Below are 21,475 nucleotides of genomic sequence, written 5' to 3' on the forward strand. Positions count from 1 at the left end.
CCAAATCCTAGCCAGAATAAGCTGGAATTGATCTCAGCAATGAGAATATCTGGTGTGTCCGTGGTTTGTTCTTACTCTTATTATCACTATGTTCAAAGAACATCTTTAGAGGAAGAAATCCTTTCTCTTCTCCAGGTCCTAAGTAGTTAGCAATGATGACAATGAGAACTAACACATTCTCTGTTGTATATATTTTCAGTAGGGAAAAACAGTTTTATATAAATGCAATTATTTAAATGGTATGTCCAAAGTAATTTGGATGTCTGGTTATTCTTTCTATGTACACCTTTTTCAATGTTTTCTAGTACTATATATGATAGACTTAAAATGTAAGTTTTTTTTTAATAAGCACCAAAAGATACTTTTTTAGGATCTTTGAATGTATTTTTTTCTTGTACTTAGTAGTCTTTAAGTCAAAGTCAAAGATACCCATTTTACAGATCACGTTGAAAGAAAAATAAATGGCATATTTTAAAAATTACCAGATACACAGAGATTCTGGAACCAAGATGATCCAATAAGAAGCTCCATGCTCCTGTCCTTTCACAGAAAAAGCAAAAATAAATAAATGAATAAACAACAATAAAGTAGAAAATGATAGTACTAGCCATGTTGGAACTCTTGCGAACAGTCAGGGGATCACAGCAGTTGGGTGAAGGCCTTCAGAATGGTAGGAAGACTCTGAGACTTTGTTGTTGTTTGTTTGTTTTATACCGGCTAGAGCATGACTCTGCCACCACTTGGACGCTGGATAAAATTGTAAGCCATGTTTCCTGCTTGGGATCTTGGCACCTACTTCTGTAGTGAGCAGAAAGCCAAAAAAACCAGTCACCATCGAGTCAGTTTCAACGCCTAGCCACCCTATAGGACAGAGTAGAACTGTTCTCATAGGATTTCCAAGGAGCAGGTGGTGGATTTGAACTGCCTACTTTTTGGTTAGTTGCCATGTCCATAACCACTGCGCCACCAGGGCTCTGTAATGAGCAGAGCAGACTTTATTAACAAAATGTGTTTTTTTGCCTGTTTAATTTAATTAACTGAGTGCTTGCCTGTTTTGCCCATCTTGGAAATCACTCAGGGCAGAAGAGCATCAGGCACAACCTGTGGCATTGTAAGGTGACCTGAAGAGCCCCTGGCTACCTGTAGCAAAGGAAGGCAATTAAGATGCCAAGGTTCAAGCCCCTGGGAGAAAGTTTCCTTGGGGAATTACGGCATTTAAAGGCACCTAAGTGTATACAAAAAAAAAAAAAAATTTTTAAGTGTATATAGGAAACCCTGATGGTGTAGTAGTTAAGTAGTACAGCTACTAACCAAAAGGTTGGCAGTTTGAATCCACCAGGCACTCCTTGGAAACTCTATGGGGCAGTTCTACTCTGTTATATAGGGTTGCTAGGAGTTGGAATTGACTTGACAACAATGGGTCTCGTGTTTTTTTGGTTTTAAGTGTATATAATTCAGAGAGACACATGCATTCCCAGGAATAGATGCATGCCCAGAAAAACCTAAGGTATTCTTAAATTTTCTCCTTCATTTGATCTTCTGGCTTTGTGTAAACCTGATTAAAGATTGGCCCAGTATAGAACCATGCTGCAAAGACTGCAAGATTTTTTTTTTGGTTTATTTTGTTTTTGTTTGTTTGTTTGCTTCCCCAATGGTTTTTCTTCTGTTTGTTTCTGTAAAAACAGTTTGGAAAAGTCACTAAGCTCATGGACTACCACAGCATTCAACAATAGAAAAAGAGAGGAGAGGAGAAAAGAAAGAAAGAAAAAACCTAGAAAACCCAGAGGAAGAGGGAGAACCTGAGTTCTAGAACTACTGTATTATATTACTCAAATACACCATTTTCAGTAACAACAAAAATCACAAGACATGTGGAGAAAAAGGAAGGATGGTCCATTCAAAGAAACAAACTAAGTCAATAGAAACCATCCTTGGGAAAAATCAAACATTAGACCTACTAGATACAGATTTTAAAATAATTGTTTTAAATATGCTCAAAGAACTAAGGGATAATATGGACAAAGAACTACAGGAAATCAAGAAAATGATGTATTAATAAAATGAGAGTATTGTATTTTTACTCAAATAATGGACATCTTCTGCATTTATTTGCCAGCCACACCCTCCCCCCACAAGGTATTTTCATAAGCACGCTATGCTGACTTTTTACAGCAATATGTGGAAGATGAATGGCACAGTTGCTCTTGTGTGGGTGTCTCGAGGGGGAGGGGTGCAGCTGGCAAACAAGCACAAAGGGTGCACATTATTTACATAGGAATACAGTATTAACAAATAGAAGTTACAAAAATAAAACAAAAACAAATTCTGAAGCTTAAAAGTACAATAACTGAAATTAAAAACTCATTAGTAGGTTCGGTAGCATATTTGAGCTGGCAGAAGAAAGAAACGTGAAGATAGGAGACATTTGAAGTTCTACCAAGACTGAAATCTGAAGATCAGGAAGAAAAAGATTAAGGAAAAATGAGGAGAACAGCGAGACTTGCGGGATACTATTAAATGAACCAACATATGCATTATGAAAGTCCTAAAGGAAAGATAAAAGAAAAAGTGGTGGAAAGAATATTTGAAACTTTTCCAGACACGATGAAATAAATGAATTTTTACATTCCTGAAACAACAAGTCCCAAGTAAGATAAACCAAGGAGATCTATACCAAGGCACGTTTTAACTGAATTGTTGAAAGCCAAAGATTGGCATCACTTCTGTAAATGTTTGGTAGAATTTCCCAATGAAGCTATCTGATCCTGGGCTTTTATTGGTTGGGAGTTTTTTAATTACTGCTTTGATCTCTTCACTTGTTAGGGTCTCTTGAGGTATTCTATTTCTTCTTGAGTATATGGAGGAAGTTAGTGTGTTTCTAGGAATTTGTTCATTTTATCTAAATTACCTAATTTTTTGGCATGAAGTTGTTCATAGTATTCTCTTATGATAGTTTTTGAAAGCAGCAAGAGAATAGCATACTCTATAATACAAGGGAGCCCCAATAAGACAAAGTGTGGATTACTCCTCAGACACCTTGAAAGCCAGAATGTAGTGGGATGATATATTCAAAGTGTTGGGGAAAAAAATCTGTCATCTAATAATCCTCTGACCAGCAAAATTATGTTTCAATGGAGAGAGTGTAATTATGACATTCCCAGATAAACAAAATTTGACGTAATTCATTACTACCAGACCTACCCTAAAAGAAATGCTAAAAAAAAAAAAAAAGAACCCTCCAATTTAAAAAGTGAGGACACTAGATAATAATTTGAAATTATATGAAGAAATAAAGATCTTTGGTAAAGCTAATTTCAAGGGCAAATATAAAGGCTAGTTTTGGTGTATTTTTGGTTTATAACTGTATTTATTACGTTCTGTTGTTGTTAGGTGCTGTTGAGTCAATTTTGACTTATAGCAACCCCATGTGAGAGAATGGAACCACTTCATTGGGTTTTCTTGGCTGTAATCATTACAGAAACAGATCACCAGGTCTTTGACCCAGGGAGCTTCTGGTTGGGTTTGAGCCTCCAGCCTTTCAGTTAGCAGCCAAGTGCTCAACCATTGCACAACCAGGGCTCCTTTATTATGTCCTACATGATATAAAAGTCAAAATTATAGATAATAATTATAAATATATGACACTGTGTAAATAATGCACAAAGATGTAATGCATGACATCAACAACCTACAGGAGGATGCGGAGTAACATAGGAACAGTTTTTGTATGTTATTGAAGTTAAGTAGGTATCAATGTAAACTAAAAAAAAAAAAAAAATTTAAACTAGGTTGGTATAAATTTAGGATAGTAAAGGTAATCCCCGCAGTAACCACAAGTAAATTTTTTAAAGAAATATACAAAAAAGGAAATGAGAAGGGGACAAAAATTATTCACCATAAATAAAATACAATAAACACAGAAAAAAGGGAAATACTCAAGGAAATAAGGAACAAAAAATGTATAAGGCACACCAAAAACAAATAACAAAATGGCAGAAGTCTTTCCTTATCAGTAATCACTTTAAAGATGTGAATGAATTGAACTCTCCAATCAAAAGGCACAGACTGCTAAAATAGATAAGAAAACATGGCTCGAATATATGTTGTTTACAAGAGATTCATTTTAAATAAAAAGACAAAAATAAGCTGAAAGTGAAAGATTGGGGGAAAAATACCCCATGCAAATAGAAACCAAAAGAGCACAGGGGTGGATATATTAATATCAGACAAAATAAACTTGAAGTCAAAAATTGTTATGAGACAAAGTTACTCTATAATGACAAAAAAAAGAAACTAGAAAGGGTCAATTAATCAAGAAAAGATAACAGTATATATGCACTTAATAGCAGAACTCCAAAACATGTGGAGCAAACACTGACAGAACTGAAGGGAAAAATAAGCACATCTACAATAATAGTAGGAGACTTCAACACACCAATTTCAATAATGGATAGAACAGCTAGACAGAAGAGCAACAAGAAAATAGAGGACTTCAATGACACTATAAACCAACTAGACCTAACAGCCATTTGTAGAACACTTCACCCAACTACTGCAGGATATACATTCTTTTTTTCAGTGCACTTGGGTCATTCTCAAGAATAGACCATAGGTTAGATTACAGGATCAGCTTCAACAAATTTTTAAAAATTGAAATCATCCAAAGTATCTTCTCCAACCATAGTGGAATAAAACTAGAAATCAACGATAGAAGAAAAACTAGAAATTTCACAAATATGTGGAAATTAAACAACAAAATAATAATCAATGGATCAAAAAATAAATCATAGGGGAAATCAGAAAAATTTTAGAGAAAAATGAAAATGAGAACACAAAATCTCTGGGATGCAGCGAACGCAGTATTCTTGAGCAAAACTGATAGCTATAAAAGCCTACATTAAAAAAGAAGAGCCCAAATCAATAACCTAACTTCACACCTTGAAAAACAAAAAAAGGAAGATGAAACAAAGCCCAAAACAACCAGAAAGATGGAAATAATAAAGATTACAGTGGAGATAAACAAAATAGAGAATAGAAAAACAATGGAGAGTATCAAAAAAACCACACATTGGATTTTTGAAGGTATCAACAAAATTGGCAAACCTCTAACTGCACTGATGAAGAAAAACAAAGTAGTAACTAAAATAAAAAAATGAAAGTGTCAGCATTATTACCAAACTTGCAGCAATTAAAACGACTCTAAGAGATAACAATGAATAATTATTTGTCAACAAACTAGATAACCTGGATGAAATGCATAAATTCCTAGAAATATAAAAACTATCTAAATTGCCTCAAGTAGAAATGCAAAATCTTAACAGACCACAAGGGAAGATATTGAAGCAGTAATAATAATAAAAAAAAAAAACTCCCAATAGAGAAAAGTCCAAGGCTAGATGGCTTCACTGGTGAGTTCTATCAAACATTTAAAGAAGAATTAGCACCATTTCTTCTCAAACTCTTCCAAAAAAAATGGAGTAGGAAGGAACACTACCTAACTCATTCTGTGAGCCTAACATTATTCTGATACCAAAACCAGATACAGATATTAGAAAACTACAAAATAACATCCGTTATGAATATAGATGCAAAAATCTTCAAACAAAATACTAGCAAATAAAATTCAAAAGCATATTAAAAGGGTCATACATTGTAACTAAGTGAAATTAATTCTAGGAATGAAAGGGTGGTTCAAAACAAGAAAATCAATCAATATACATACTAATGCAATCAAGAGAAAAAACCTACAATCATCTTACATGGTGCAGAGAAGGTATTTGATAAAATCCAAACCCTCTCATGATAAAAGTATTCAAGAAACTAGGGAGAGAAGTTCCTCAACATGATGAAGGGCATTTATAAAACAAACAAAAGTTATATACTCAATGGTGAAAGATCAGGAACAAGACAAGGATGCCCACTTTTACCACTGCTAGTCAGCATTGTCCTGAAAGTTCTACCAGAGCAATTAGGCAAGAAAAATGACTAAAAAGCATCCAAATTGGAAAAGAAAAAGTAAAACTATTTCTATTTGAAGACAACATGATACTATGTACAGCCCAAAGAATCCCCAAGAAAGCTACTAGAGCTAATAAATCAATTCAGCAAAAGTTGCAAGGTACAAGATCAGCACACAGAAATCAGTTGTGTTTCTATGCACTAACCAAAAAAAAAACAAACCAAACCCAGTTTTCTATACACTAGCAACAAACAATCTGACAAGGAAATTAAGAAAACCATACCTCTTACAAAAGAATATAAAAGAATACAATCAATAGAATAAAGAAGAATAAAATACCTAGGATTTAATTTATCCAAGGAGGGAAAAGACCTTTACACTGAAAGCTATAAAACACTGCTGAAAGAAATTAACGGAGACCTAAATAGAGGAAACCCTGGTGGCATAGTGGTTAAGTGCTACAGCTGCTGGTCAAAAGGTCGGCAGTTCGAATCCACCAGGCACTCCTTGGAAACCCTAATGGGCAGTTCTACTCTGTCCTATAGGGTTGCTATGAGTCAGAATCGACTCAACAGGAATGGGTTTGGTTTTGGTTTAAATAGATAGAAAGCATTCAATGTTCATGGTTTGGTAGGCTTAATATTATTAAGAGGTCAATACTACCCAAGGTAAAATACAGATACAATGCAATTAATATTAAAATTCCAACTGCCATTGTACAAAAAGAGAAAAGCCAATGATCAAATTCATATGGAATTACAAGGGGCCCTGAATAGCCAAAACAATCTTGAAAAAAAGAACACAGGATGAGGACCCATACTTCCGGTTTTCAAAATATACCACAAATCTGGAGCTATAAAAACAGTGTGGTTCTGGTATAAGGATGGACATATAGAACAATGGAACTGAATTGAGGATCCAAAAATAAATCCATATATCTATGATTTTTATGCATTGCTGGTGGGAATGAAAATGTTACATCCATTTTAGAAAAATATGTGGCTCTTCCTTAGAAAGCTAGAAATAGAAATACCATATGATCCAGCAATCCCACTCCTAGAAATATATCCTAGAGAAACAAGAGCTGTCACACGAATAGACATATGCACACCCATGTTCATTGCAGCATTGTTCACAATAGCAAAAAGATGGAAACAGCCTTGAGGTCCATCAACAGATGAATGGATAAACAAATTATGATACATACACACAATGGAGTACTACACAACTATAAAGAACAATGATGAACCTCCGAAGCATCTCACAACATGGATGAATCTGGAGGGTATTATGCTGAGTGAAATAAGTCAATCACAAAAGGACAAATATTGTATGAGACCACTACTATAAAAACTCATGACAAAGTTTACACACAAAAAGAAACAATCTTTGGTGGTTACAAGAGAGGGGAGAGATGGGGATGGGAAAACACTATGCAATAGATAAATGGTTTTTTAACTTTGGTGACAGGTAAGACAGTATACAATACTGTCACAACTTGTACAAGGCAAGGTCATGGAAGCTCCATAAACACATCCAAACTCCATGAGGGACCGAATTACTGGGCTAAGGGCTATGGGGACATGGTCTCAGGGAACATCTAGCTCAATTGGCATTACATAAAGAAAATGTTCTACATTCTACTGTGGTGAGTAGCAACTGAGGTCTTAAAAGCCTGTGAGCAGCCATCCAGGGTATTTCAATGGTCTCACCCCTTTGGGTGAAAGGAAGAATGAAGAAAACTAAAGATACAAAGGGAAAGATTAGTCTAAAGGACTAATGGACCGCATCTACCATGGCCTCCAGCAGACTGAGTCCAGTACAACTAGATGGTGCCCGGCTACCACCACTGATCATAATAGAGGGTCTCGGACAGAGCTGGAGAAAAGTGTAGAATAAAATTCTAACTCACAAAAAAGATCAGACTTACTGGCCTGACAGAGACTGGAGAAACCCCGAGAGCATGGCCCCCGGACGCGCTTTTAGCTCCGTAATGAAGTCACTCCTGAGGCTCACCCTTCATCCAAAGATTAGAAAAAAAAAAAAAAGGCCCATAAAACAAAACAAGACTAAAGGAGCACACCAGCCCAGGGGCAAGGACTAGAAGGCAGGAGAGGACAGGAAAGCTGGTAATAGGGAGCCCAAGGTCAAGAAGGGGGAGTGTTGACATGTTTTGGGGTTGTTACCCAATGTCATAAAACAATATGTGTATTAACTGTTTTTTGAGAAACGAGTTTGTTCTGTAAACTTTCATGTAAAGTACAATAAAGTACACACACAAAGAATGCCTCACACCATGTACAAAATTTAACTCAAAATGGGTCAATGACTTAAATATAAGAACTAAAGCCATGAAACTCTTAGAAGAAAACATGGTTGCAAAGTTTTAGGAATTTCTTTTAGGCAATTCACTCTTAGATGTGACAACAAAAGCACAAGCAACAAGAGAAAAAATAGATAAACTGGACTTTATCAAAATAAAAAATTTTTGTGCCTCAAGGGACATTATCAAGAAAGTGAAAAGACAACCAACAGAATGAGAGAAAATATTTGGAAACTGTATATCAGATAAGGGTTTTGTATCCAGAATATATAAAGAACTCTTAAAATTCAACAAAAAATTAACAACTCAATCGCAAAATGGGCAAAAGACTCGAATAAACACATCTTCAAAGAAGACATACAAATAGCTAATAAGCACTTGAAAATATGCTCCATGTCATTAGTCACCAGGGAAATGTACAACAAAACCACAATGAGATACCACTCCACACCCACTGCTGGTGGGATTGTATATTGGAGCAGCCACTACGGAAAACAGTTTGGGAGCTCCTCAAAGAGTTTAACATAGAATTACCATTTGAACCAGCAAGTAGATTCATAGTTATATACCCAAAAGAATTTAAAACAGCAACTCAATAGATACATGTACATCAATATTCAATACAGCATTTTTTCACAAAAGCCCATAGGTGGAAACAACCCACATGCCCATCTACAGATGAAAGGATAAACAAAACATGATATATACATACGATAGAATATTATTTAGCCTTAAAGAGAAATGAAGTTTTGATACACACCACCACATGGAGAAACCTTGAAATAGTATGCTAAGTGAAACAAGCAAGACACAAAAGGACAAATATCCTACGATCCCACATATATGAAATGTCTAGAACAGATAAATCTATTGAGACAGGAAATTGGGAGTTAAAAAATATACACTGAAAATTGGTGAATAAAAAAATAGTTATTTTTAAAACAAATACCTAATTAATTTAATTGATTTTATATTATTAGTTAATACTAGCTCTTGCTTTTGCCAAATATAGTTCTTCAACAAGTAAATGAAAGTAAATTTATGAATAAATATTTCCCAAAGAATCACTAAAATATCATGACTGATTTTATATTAATAATCATTTATGGATTTTTAAAATAACATGTATTAATGTTAACAGAAATGTTCTTTTCTTATAAATAAACTGGACAGTATTTATTATTAATGATGCAGAATTCTAAAACAATTATTTGAGAAATCTAACATTCTTGCAAGAAACTTCCAGCATTTATAACAGAAGTATTTTAAAAAGGTAGAATTATTAATATTTAAATGTAGAGGGTAATTTCTATTTCTCATAAAGCATATTCAAATGAGGATAACAGATAAAACCCGAAGATTTTGTCAAATGATTTCTTACACGAGGCAGCTGTGTCCCAGTTTTCCCAGTCTAAATAAATACAGGTTTCCTGCTTCACACAGTAGCAATTGTTATTTCCAAGCCCTCTTCATTAGCACAGTATTTTTGCATAAATGGCATTGGTTACTTTTGCTGGACCTTAATAATTCTGTATGTTTTTTATAGTGTCTGTGGCCATCCACCAAAAACCACTTTCTCCATTTTCCGAAAGAAGGCTTCAGTCTGACTGACTGCACTAAAGTAAAAAAAGTTGAAAGGCATACCAAAGACAATTGCCTAGTATTGCTTAGGACTTCAGTAAATGCTAATTTCAGGCTATAATCCAAACTTCCATAGGATAATAAAAATTACTTCCCTCCAAAAATAAAACTTTGCCCTTTTCAACTTCAAAAGCCAAATAATGCTTTTCTGAGTATACCTTCCATCACAATATCCCAAACATGAAAACATTTTGCACCAAGCTTTTATTGTCTCTTTATCAAAGATGTGTGCACCATTTTAACTATTCCTCTAAAATTATAAAGCAGTTAATAGTTTGTGATTTATGTACATTCTTTTTTAATTTTGAATAGACTCGGAGTTAAAAAAAAACATTTTATGGTCTCGTGATGCAGATTAATATGTCATACATAATTTTGAAACGACAGATATCACAACTCGTTTCATTAAAGCATACCAGTTCATATTAACACATCAATTGCAGGTCTTTCAAAGTGTTTAAGGTATATATGAAATAAAATGTATACAATAATATTACCCATCTGGTTATTTTTGGTTGCCGAGGTAATTCAGAAGCTTTTTTTCTTATATCAGGGCTGACTTGCTATTTTCATCAAATACTATTTTAGAGGGGAAAAAGAAAGAATTTTCTTATTGAATATTGGTTAACTAAACCACCATAAGTTTGTCATATCCATCATTTTGCTGAGGTTCTAATGGTGAGGTAAAGTTCTACCTTGTTGGTTAAATAGAAGTTCTTCAGCAAATCAAAGTTGTTTCTTATCGTTTAATGGCTATTGATGCCACGAACTATGTATTTGTGTATGGGTAGTATTGTGAAATATGAAAAGTATCTCAGTACAATTATAGACAATTTGTTTAATTGTATGAGAATTGTGCTTATTTTATCATCTTATTTTAAATGGAATCCCAGATTGTTAATATTAAGAATTTACTTAATTTAAACCTGGGCTTTGTTAAGTTAGGTAACCTACTCAATTTAGACTTTGTGTTATATAGGAATACAACTCTGGGGACTCTAAAATTTGAACCTAATACATGCTTATGGAACTATTAAAAAAAAATTTTTTTTTTTTTTTTTTTAGTTCTGTTAAAAGCCTGGTGAAGAATTAGTCTGCTTACTAGGGGAAAAAAAAAAAAAGCTATTTTAGCTTTAAAGTAGCCAAACCTAAAAATACTTTTACAGTAAGTTCAACAACCCCACCAATTTCCTGATGTTTGCTTAGCCATGCAGGTCCCAAGTTAACACCTTAGTGTTGATCTCTTGACTCAAAGTATCAACCTGTTAAACCAAAACCCACTGCCATCGAGTTGATTCCGACTCATATCGACCCTATAGAATAGAGTAGAACTGCCCCATAGAGATTCCGAGGAGCACCTGGCGGATTTGAACAGCTGACCTCTTGGTTAGCAGCCATAGCACTTAAACCACTATGCCACCAGGGTTTCCGTCAACCTGTTAGGCAAGTCATATATTACTCAGTTGTTGTTTTGGGAAAACCAAATCATTCAGGACTGTAATTTTTTCCTGCTGGAATTTATATATCAGTTAAAAACCAATATTCTCCTAAAAAGTTAACTCTAAAAGTCTAAAATTGTACAACTGGAAGATACTGAATTAGCAAGAGCAAGATCAAAAGAAAATTTACAGCAATATTCTCATTCCCTTTCATGAGGGTTCAGCTTTGAACATTAATCAAATTATCTGTATAAGACCTCTATCATGTGAAATTGTCTACCAAAGATTAACAGATACATTAAATGGAATAGTTTGACTGGAGATTCCTGTATAATGGCATTCATTTCTGCTTTAGGATAGCACTGAAGAAAATGGCTATAAAATATGCATTTGTCCTCCAATTGTAGAGGTTAGAAAATGATAGGGAGCATCAACAGAGCACATTTAATCAGTTCTATAAACTTGGTATCTGAATTTTGAAAGACTTGGGTTTGCTCCTCTATATCTTGAAACATTTTATATCAGGCAATTAAATAAATATAAGTTAATAGATCATTCTCGAAAGCAATTTAAAGTTTGAATAACTGTAAGCATTCAGAATGAAGGAAAATATCCAAATGAATTTGTTTAACCTCATAAGAGCACATTTTTTCTCTGAGTCAAAACAGATGAATTATACTCTAGCACTGATCTTCATTTCATTGTGCTAAAAATATATTTCAAAATACCGTCATTTTTCCTCACCCTTTTTCATCAACTGCAGATGGTAACAGTTTACTTGTGAATAGCCTGCAAAAGAGATATTCGGACTGTCTTCTCAGCAATATATCCTTTGTAGATATCTTAGGTATTTTTATTACCCTCCTATATATTCCATCTTCTCAGAAGACTCGATTTATGTGCATGTTAGAATTTTGGGCCATTATTTCAATCATAACTTTAGGTCAAGCTGCCTTTTTTTTTTTTTTGTGCTTTAAGTGAAAGTTTACAAACCAAGTCAGTCTCTTATACAAAAACTTATATACACCTTGGTATATACTCCTAGTTGCTCTCCCCCTAATGAGACAGCACACTCCTTCCCTCCACTCTCAATTTTTGTGTCCATTCCACCAGCTTCTGACCCCCTCTGCCCTCTCATCTCCTCTCCAGACAGGAGCTGCCCACATAGTCTTATGCATCTACTTGATCCAAGAAGCTCACTCCTCACTGGTATCATTTTCTATCCCATCGTCCAGTCCAATCCCTGTCTGAAGAGTTGGCGTTGGGCATGCCTCCTGTCTTGGGCTAACAGAAGGTTTGGGGACCATGACCTCTGGGATCCTTCTAGTCTCAATCAGACCATTAAGTCTGGTCTTTTTACGGGAATTTAAGGTCTGCATCCCACTGCTCTCCTGCTTCCCCAGGGGTTCTCTGTTGTGTTCACTGTTAGGTCAGTCATCGGTTGTAGCTGGGCACCATCTAGTTCTTCTGGTCTCAGGCTGATGGAGTCTCTGGTTTATGTGGCCCTTTCTGTCTCTCGGGCTCATAATTACCTTGTATCTTTGGTGTTCTTCATTCTCCTTTGCTCCAGGTGGGTTAAGATCAGTTGATGCATCTTAGATGGCCTCTTGCTAGCGTTTAAGACCCCAGATGCCACTCTCCAAAGTGGGATGCAGAATGTTTTCTTAATAGATTTTATTATGCCAATTGACTTAGATGTCCCCTGAAACCATGGTCCCCAAACCCCTGCCCCTGCTTTGCTGGCCTTCGAAGCATTCAGTTTATTCAGGAAACTTCATTGAGTCAAGCTGCCTTTTAAACATGATAAAATGATCCACTATGTGATTACATCACATTTTTTCTATAGAATAACTATTGTGATATCCACAGGATGTTTTGAAGCTGTGTGAAGACAATGTATTTCCTTAGGAAGAATATTTACTTCTCAAAGTTAAATGTTATCAATGAGTTACAGGAGCCTTCAGAGAAGATTGTTTTAATTATAATTATTTTGAAGCTCACTAATTCACAAGGGATGTCATTTTGAACTTGCACTGAGTTAATCTATGCTAGTTTCATAGTGTCTCTTTAGGAAATAAATTGCAAGGCTAATTAAATAGTGCTAAAAAAAAAAAAAAAAAAAAAAAATTGTTTTTTTTTTTTTTAATAATATTAAGGGAGGTGTTATGATTCACTAAACAAAAAATGTTTAATGGATACTTCAGTTCATTCACATAGAAATTCAGAGTATTAACTACAATTCTACTTTTTGTTTGTTTAAAATTGATTCACTAATGGTTGGTGGATTTTTATGTAGATAAATAAAAAACAGAATTTTTTTTTATAAAACTGGTTTAATTAAAACTAAGATTTCCACCAAGGTGTTCTCAGTTGGTGAGATTGAACACATTTAGCAAAAGGCATATGAATTTTTACCAATCTTACATACATATGTGTTGTAGATAATTCTCTTCTCCCCCAAATTGAGTATAAAAATTATACTTAGTAGCTTTAGAGTTATATTTAGAATATATGAGTTTGCCTTGTTGTAGCTGTTGAATAATGTATTTTTATTATCGTAAATCCAGCTACTTAAATTAATAAGCATTATTTATGGGAAAAAATTTATGGGAAGAAAGTATTTTTTAGAACAAATAAATTTCAGTTTATTTGTAATAAAAAAGAAGGCCACCAAATTGACAAAGGCTATCTTCAATTAGTAGTCTTTTATTTGTAGTGAATCAATTATAGTTAAGTAATGAAGTGCCAAAATTTTTTAGATTATTGTAAAGATGAATTTTTGATAGGAGCTCTAGAGATGTACTGGATTATCTGTATTTTATTTCAAAATATTATTTGGCTAACCAATATTACACTACTTGGTCACTTTTTAGGGAAACATTTCATGTAAAGTATAATCCAGTCATATAAAATATTATGTGCCAACTAATTTCCAATTTAACCAGAACATTTGTCAAATGATGAAAACCACTATAACATTTGGCATGCATAATGCTATTTTTAAAAAAACTTAACTTTTGGATTTCTTGTTTTTCTTCAATTCTGTATCTGTTACTTAATTTCCCAAGTTTTCAAAAATTCTCTAATTTTGTTCAGAATATTGGCATTTCAATATACACCTTTGTTTTATTCTTTAAGGACTAAAGACTATCTAGTAGGAAATCAGTGACACTGCTTATTAGTACTAATGCTTAACTATAAGTAGAGTAATAGCAATTGAATTTAGCAAGTAGATGGTGCTTACTTAATGAATTATACTTCTGAAAGTTTGCAGATGTTTATTTAAAGGTGTAGAAATAGTTTGTTTTTCCTGGAAAAGGGGGGCAATATGAATAATTATCATTTAATTATAGGGAAGATACAATTTCTGAAATGGTGGCATGAGGAGCTCCGTGGACCCTCTCCCCAGAAAAACAACCATAATTGGTGAAAATTATTAAAAAAAAAATTAAAGTCTCTGAAAATTGTCCTAAGAGCTAACAGCAAATGGAGAAGCATTTATTCTAGAAAATCTACTAATAGTAAGAATACTAAGATTTCTGTGGCATATGAGCCACAACACAGGCCCCTTCCCAAATCTCAACGTGACAAAAGCTCCACTCTGGGCAAGGTCACCCAAAAACAAAGGGCTCCTTCTCCCTCCAGCTCCCAGGCCAGGATTAAGGTATCTCTCAGGGAGGAGCAGGCTTCCAGCATTTCTCATCCCTCCCAGCTCCATATTGCAGAAGCTCTATTTCAGGCAAAAGTTGCTGAGAGGTATGGGATGCCCTTCCTCCTTCCCCGCTTATAGAGTGGAAGCTCCAACCTAGGCACAGCAGGATAAGAATGATGGACCCTCATTGCCCTTGCTGAGAAGACCAGAGGTTACTTCCCTCATTCGGCCCCCCGTTCATAAAGCATGGATCTCACTCTGAGAGAAGCAGAGAAGTGGACTACTATCTCTGCCCCCCAACTCTGGGGCAGTGGCACAGAGATTTTTCCCAGGGGCAGAGAGAGGATATAAAAACAGAGAATTCCAAAGCTATCCCCAAGGGGAGTGGCTTTATTTACAACAAAGATGGGGAAGTTCAAGCTAAGGGAGTTGTCAAAATCAGTGGAAATTTTGGTTAATAAGAGGTTGATAGATCCGTGAGATCAACAAACTAAACCATAGATGAACTGCGAGTTTAACAGAGAGGACCAAGGAAAGAGAAAAGAGTATTTCTTGGGTCAGAACAAACCTCAAAGACTGGCCTCAAAGGCTGCCCCTGCCAAGGGGCCTGAATTTAATTGGATTGGGCTTCGGAACAATTTATGTTTCAGGGCATTGTCAAAAACAATAGAGCAATCAGCTGGTATTTAGCGGAGCCTAACAATTGGGGTACAATACCAATTGAAGTAGACAGCTTAACTATTACATAAAAAAAAACCTCAAATTTATGGTCAACTGGTTTTGAACAAGTGTCCCAGTTGAATTCAGTGGGGAATGAGCAGTCTTCCAAAAATGATGCTGAAATGACCAGATAACCCCATGCAAAGAATTGCTTGGGATCCTTTCCTAACACATACACAAAAATATAACTCCAAAACTAACTCCCAATAGATCAAAGTAAGAGGTAAAACTATAAAACTCTTAGAAGAATACATAGGAGTAAATTTTCATGACCTTGTGTTAAGTAAAAATCCATGTGTGTTAAGTAACTTTTTTAGGTATGACACCAAAAGCACAAGTGATGAAAGACAAACTCAAATACATGCAAAAAAGATGAATGTAACTTCAAGTTAAAGACTTTTGTGCTTCAAAGAGTTCCATTGAAAAAGTGAAAAAAAAAGAGAACAACACAGAATGGGAGAAAATATGTACAAATTATATATCTGATAAGGGACTTGTATCTAGAACCTATAAAGAATCTGTACAACCCAATAATAAAAAGGCTAAGAACCCAGTTTAAAAATGGACGAAGGATATACATTTAAACCAAGAAAATAAATGAATGACAGACAAGCACATGAAAAGATGCTAAACTTCATTAGCAGCTAATGAAATGTGAATCAAAGACAAAATGAGGTATCATATCGTACCCACTCTATTGTTGTAGTTGTTACTTGCCATCAAGTTAGTCCCCACTCATGGGATCTTAATGTAGAATAGAATAAAATGTTGCTAGGATGGCTATAATAAAAAAGACAGATCATAAAAATTGTTGGCAAGTATATGGAGAAATTGGAATCTTTGTGTACTTCTAATAGTAATGTAAAATGATGCAGCCAGTTTGTATGTAAAACAGTTTTGCGTTTCCTCAAAGCATGGAGTTACCATGTGACTCAGCAACTGCTCTCCTGGGTGTATTTCCACCCAAATGCCCATCAACTGATGAATGGATAAAGACAATGTGGTATATCAATACAATGGAATATTATTCAGCAGTAAAAAGGAGTTGAGGTACTGATGCCTGGTACAACACGAAGAAACCTTGAAACATTATGCTAAGTGAAACAAGCCAGTCACAAAAGACTCTATATTAAAAAAAGACTCTATATAAATGATTCCATTTATATTAAGCCCATAATAGGCAAATCTATTGAAACAGATGGAAGGTTGATTAATGGTTGCCTAGGAGTGTGAAGTTTGGAGGGAAATGGAAAGCGACTATTTTTTTTTTTTAATTAGGAGTGTGAAGTTTGGAGGGAAACGGAAAGTGACTAATATTGGATATGAGGTTTCTTTTAGGAGTGATGAAGATGTTCTGAAATTGATTTTGATGATGGTTGCACAACTGTCTGAATATTCTAAAATCTCTTGATCCATTTAGAATTAGTTCTTCTTTTGTAAGGGTGAAAGGTATTGACCAAGGCTTGTTTTTTTTTTTTTTCCTTTTTTTTTTGCTTATAGACCTATGATAGTCCAGTCAACATTGGGTGAAAAGATAATACTTTCTCCATTTAATTACCTTCTCACTTTTGTCAAAAATCACTTGACTTTATTTATATAAGTCTATTTTTGGACTCACTTTTCTCTTGATCTTTGTGTTTAACATTTTGCCAATACTGCACTGTCTCCACCATTAGCTTTATAATACATCTTGAAATCAGATAATGTGAGGCCTCCTAATTTGTTCTTTCTCAAAATTGTTTGGATATTCTGATTCCTTTATCTCTACATATAAATTTCAGAATCATGTCAATATTTACAAGAAAGAGTGGGATTTTTACTGAATCTACGGATCAATTTGATCAGAATTGACATCATAACAATACTGTCTTCTAAGCCATAAATATGGTGGATACTTCCATTTATTTGGATCTTCTTTCATTTCTTTCATCCGTACTTTGTAATTTTAAGCATACAGATGCTGTGCACATTTTGTCAGATTTATATCTAAATGTCTGTGAATACAGTTTTATTTCTTCCTTTCCAATCTGTATGCCTTTAGTTTAATTTCCTTGCACTAATTAGACTTCCCAATACTGTGTTGAATAAGATTTATCAAAGCAGTCAACCTTTTTGTGGTCCTGATTTTCAGGGGAAAGCATTTAGTCTTTCACTGTTAAGTATGTTACCTGTAGGGTTTTTTTTTTTTTTTTTTTTTGTAAATTCTCTTTAAAGTTCCCATGTTTCTGTATTGCTTAGAGTGGAATGTTCTACAGATATAATTTGGATCTATTTGGTTGATAGTATTGTTCAAGTTTTCTATATTCCTACAGATTTCTATTTGTTGTACTTTTTACTGAGGAGTATTGAAATTCCCAAGTGTAATTGAAGATACATCCATTTTTCCTTTCATTTCTGGAAGGTTTTGATTTTTGCATCTTGAAGCCCTGCTGTTAGGTGTATATATGTCTTCTTGGATAATCAACTTTTTTATCATTATGTAATGACCTTCCTTATTCTGAAACCACTTTTATCTTGATGTATCTACTCCATCTTTCTTTGCTAGTCTTTGTATGGTATACTTACTGATATCTGGTATCTATTAGTATTTGGAAACTACAGAAACCTTATAAAAGAGTTTTAAAAGGGACTTTAGCTCAAAGCTAAGTACTTTGGATCTGTGGTTTATTATGTTGCTAACCCCTGATTTATCATGATTTCAAGAAAATGAGAAATTCAGGAATCAATTATCTCTGAGGTAATTAGGGCTATATTTCATTCTTGAAATTAAGTAACATATCTTAAGAGTTCAATAAACTGCATTTCCAAATTAATCTAATTTATTCTTAGCTAAGCATTTGGTTAGTTTTAATTGGTTAGTTATTACATATTCCTATGATTTGTTTTCCCATTCATTTTACTTTTATGTCCTCCCTCCATGTTAGTTAGGAACCATATTTTAACCGATTTCTGTGTATAGATAAGTGACCATGGTTTCAATTTATAGCCACAACACAATTAAGAATACCTACAATTGAGAGACTAGAACAAAGTGGCATAATTGTAAAAATAAGACCTCCTCCACTTACTCCCAGTTATTTATGTTTGTGCAGGAATGATATCTTGACAAATCAAGCACTGACCGTAAAAAATTTGAAGGTTTGTAATGTATTTACACGTAAAACATTAGCTTTTCCTTTAACAATATGATTTGTTTTAAGTGGCTCATCGTACTGCATATAACATATATCTTTGACATAAAAATATTATTATTTATTTCCCCACCCCAACAGCTGCAGAAGTGACTGTTGAACCAACTGTGGAAGAGGCCTCTGACAACTGCACTCAAGAATGTCTCATCTTGGGTCATTCGGATGCCTGCTGGATGCCAGCTTCTTTGACCCATTCCAGCCCTTCGCAAGCACAGGCCTCTGCTCACCGCAGCAGCCCTCCAGTGACACAGACGATTGCTCTCTGCCACAGCCCTCCAGTGACCCAGGTTATCGCACTGTGCCACAGCCCTCCACCAGCACAGGCCTCTGCTCTCCACCACAGTCCTCCTCTAGCACAGGCTACTGTGCTTCGTCATAGCCCACCACCAGCACAGGCCTCAGCCCTCTGCTACAGCCCCCCCTTGGCACAGGCTGCTGCAATCCACCGCAGCCCTCCTCTGCCACAAGTTGCTGCCCTCCGTCACAGCCCTGCACAGCCACCAATGGGTTTGCAGCAAGGTTGGGTGCAAGGTGCTGGATCTGATGTACAGCAGTCTTTTGATCAGGGAGGACAAGGTAGTCCAAGGTCTCAGTTTTACACCATGTCTGAAAGACTTCATCCCAGTGATGATTCAATTAAAGTCATTCCTCTGACTACCTTCACTCCAGGTCAACAGGCCAGACCCCCTAGGGGTGATTCCCCCATAATGGAAGAACATCCCTTATAAATCTACAGCACCTATTTCACATTTTCAGACTGTATGTATATAGTAAAACTTAAAAGCCAATTTCAATGACTATTCTAAATTTATGGTTTGTAAATAGCCATGTAAATAGGAACAGAAACCAGAATAAAAGTCTAGAGCTAGACCCTTAGTCAAATGTCAAAAATAAATTAAAATTCGTTTAATTCAGAATTTGTATTATAAAAGAAAATAAATTGAAAAATTCATACTCCTTTGTACAGAAAGGCTTATCATGACAGATAATATATAATGTACAGTAGTATTTCTGATGCACTCTACTTTTTTTTTCATTTTTTACCAACATGTGCAATATTACTGATTTTTTTTTATTCTGGTGTTTGTGGAACTAGTACATAGCAAATGGAAAACTAGCAAATATCTCATTTCTGATTTTCCATGTTTACTTTTAGTTTACCTAAACTTGTATTCGGATAACATTAAATGGTGTAAGCAGAGTAGCATTTTTATCTTTTGTTTGATATTTGTTTGTTGTTTCCAGCTTTTTTGTTTTTTAATTAGCTCTTCTACCTTCAAAACTACACAGTAAAGGAGTGTAAATATCTCTTCTTATATTTTTGTCTTTGTCTTTGTTTTTTATGTTTTCTACCTTTATTTCAAGAATATATTGTCGATACACTTTGTATATACATTTTCAGTAAAAATATATATATGTATATATATAAACTGTACAGTTTTAGGTCTATAACCTATTCCTCTACTCTTTAGTAGAGTTCGAGACACTGAAGTGCAATAGCCATGCCCAAATTAGGCAACTATTTGCTAAAGAGGGCATTTACAAAAAAAATTACCTTGTAGTTTAGTGGAAAGTGCATCAGAAATGTTTTATCTGCCATTTTAAGCCTACATTCATTATTAATTGGGTCTTTACTTTCTGAAATTTGTATTAATTGGATATAACAGCCTAGAAAATCACAAGGAAGGTGGATGCATTTGAAGTGTGATTCATTTAGTAGTTTGCAGCTGTAGCTATAAACTACCGTTTTCTAGAGAATAGCAAAGAGATTTAAGTGTTAATTTGTCAGCTCAATAGGCTGTTGCTGAAAGACATTCAGTAAAAAGAATAAATAACCCCAACTGTAGATAAAACCACAAACTAAACCTATAAGACTAAGGGATTTTTGTCATTCTAGCTCACCTGACTGAAGAAAATCACTGATAACAAGATCAAAGTCAAAAAGGAACTTTTCAAGAGACTTAATTATAAATCTACATCAAATGTGTTATTACACAGAGTTTTCAGGAGACGTGCAGAGGGAGAAATGAGATTCATTACTGATTCTTGGGGTGCATAAGAAATACCCCAATAAAATAAAGAAAAACAAAAAACACAAAATCTCGTATATGAGACAAGACATGACCTTCTAAGCAAAGAATACAGTAGTATTCCAAGGGAAACATTAGTTTCCTTCTGTTTGTTCTTCATTTTCTGTTTTTATTCTCTTAACTGGCCATTATCTTCTATGTGACATTTCATCTGTTAACAGAAAACATCATCCACTTAGTTTTCCTCCATAATAAAACCGAAAAAAAAAAAAAGTTGTTTCAGTATTACATTCATTCAACAGACAATTGATGTTTTATGGGGGGGGGGTTGAATATTTCTTGTTGATTAAATTAGATGTAGGCTTTGTAATGTGTAACTTGAAGATACATAATTTATGAGTAAACTGTGTATAAATGTTGTAATATAAACTGTGGCAAATGTATAATTTCATTGCTGAAAGTTTCCACTGAATGTTGAAAAGGCTTCTCTTAATGTGCCCAGCAGGTTAAGTAGCGTTTT

At 34.6% G+C, this 21,475-nt stretch overlaps 1 protein-coding gene across 6 annotated transcripts in view; it reads left to right on the forward strand.

Moving 5' to 3' along the window:
* Positions 1–19,744, forward strand: part of PCDH11X (protocadherin 11 X-linked) — a 799,800-nt gene extending 780,056 nt beyond the window's left edge. For 5 of the 6 annotated variants that reach the window (XM_003412695.4, XM_003412698.4, XM_003412697.4 and 2 more), the window contains one exon: positions 19,007–19,744. In XM_003412695.4, the coding sequence (XP_003412743.3) occupies positions 19,007–19,653 (647 nt within the window). In that variant the 3' untranslated portion in view covers positions 19,654–19,744. The remainder of the gene's footprint in view (positions 1–19,006) is intronic. The other variant, XM_023551413.2, reaches the window with a different exon arrangement.
* Positions 19,745–21,475: the final 1,731 nt, after the last annotated feature.

This window comes from Loxodonta africana, chromosome X (genome assembly GCF_030014295.1).
Source record: "Loxodonta africana isolate mLoxAfr1 chromosome X, mLoxAfr1.hap2, whole genome shotgun sequence".
In the NCBI taxonomy this organism is placed as follows: Eukaryota; Metazoa; Chordata; class Mammalia; order Proboscidea; family Elephantidae; genus Loxodonta; species Loxodonta africana.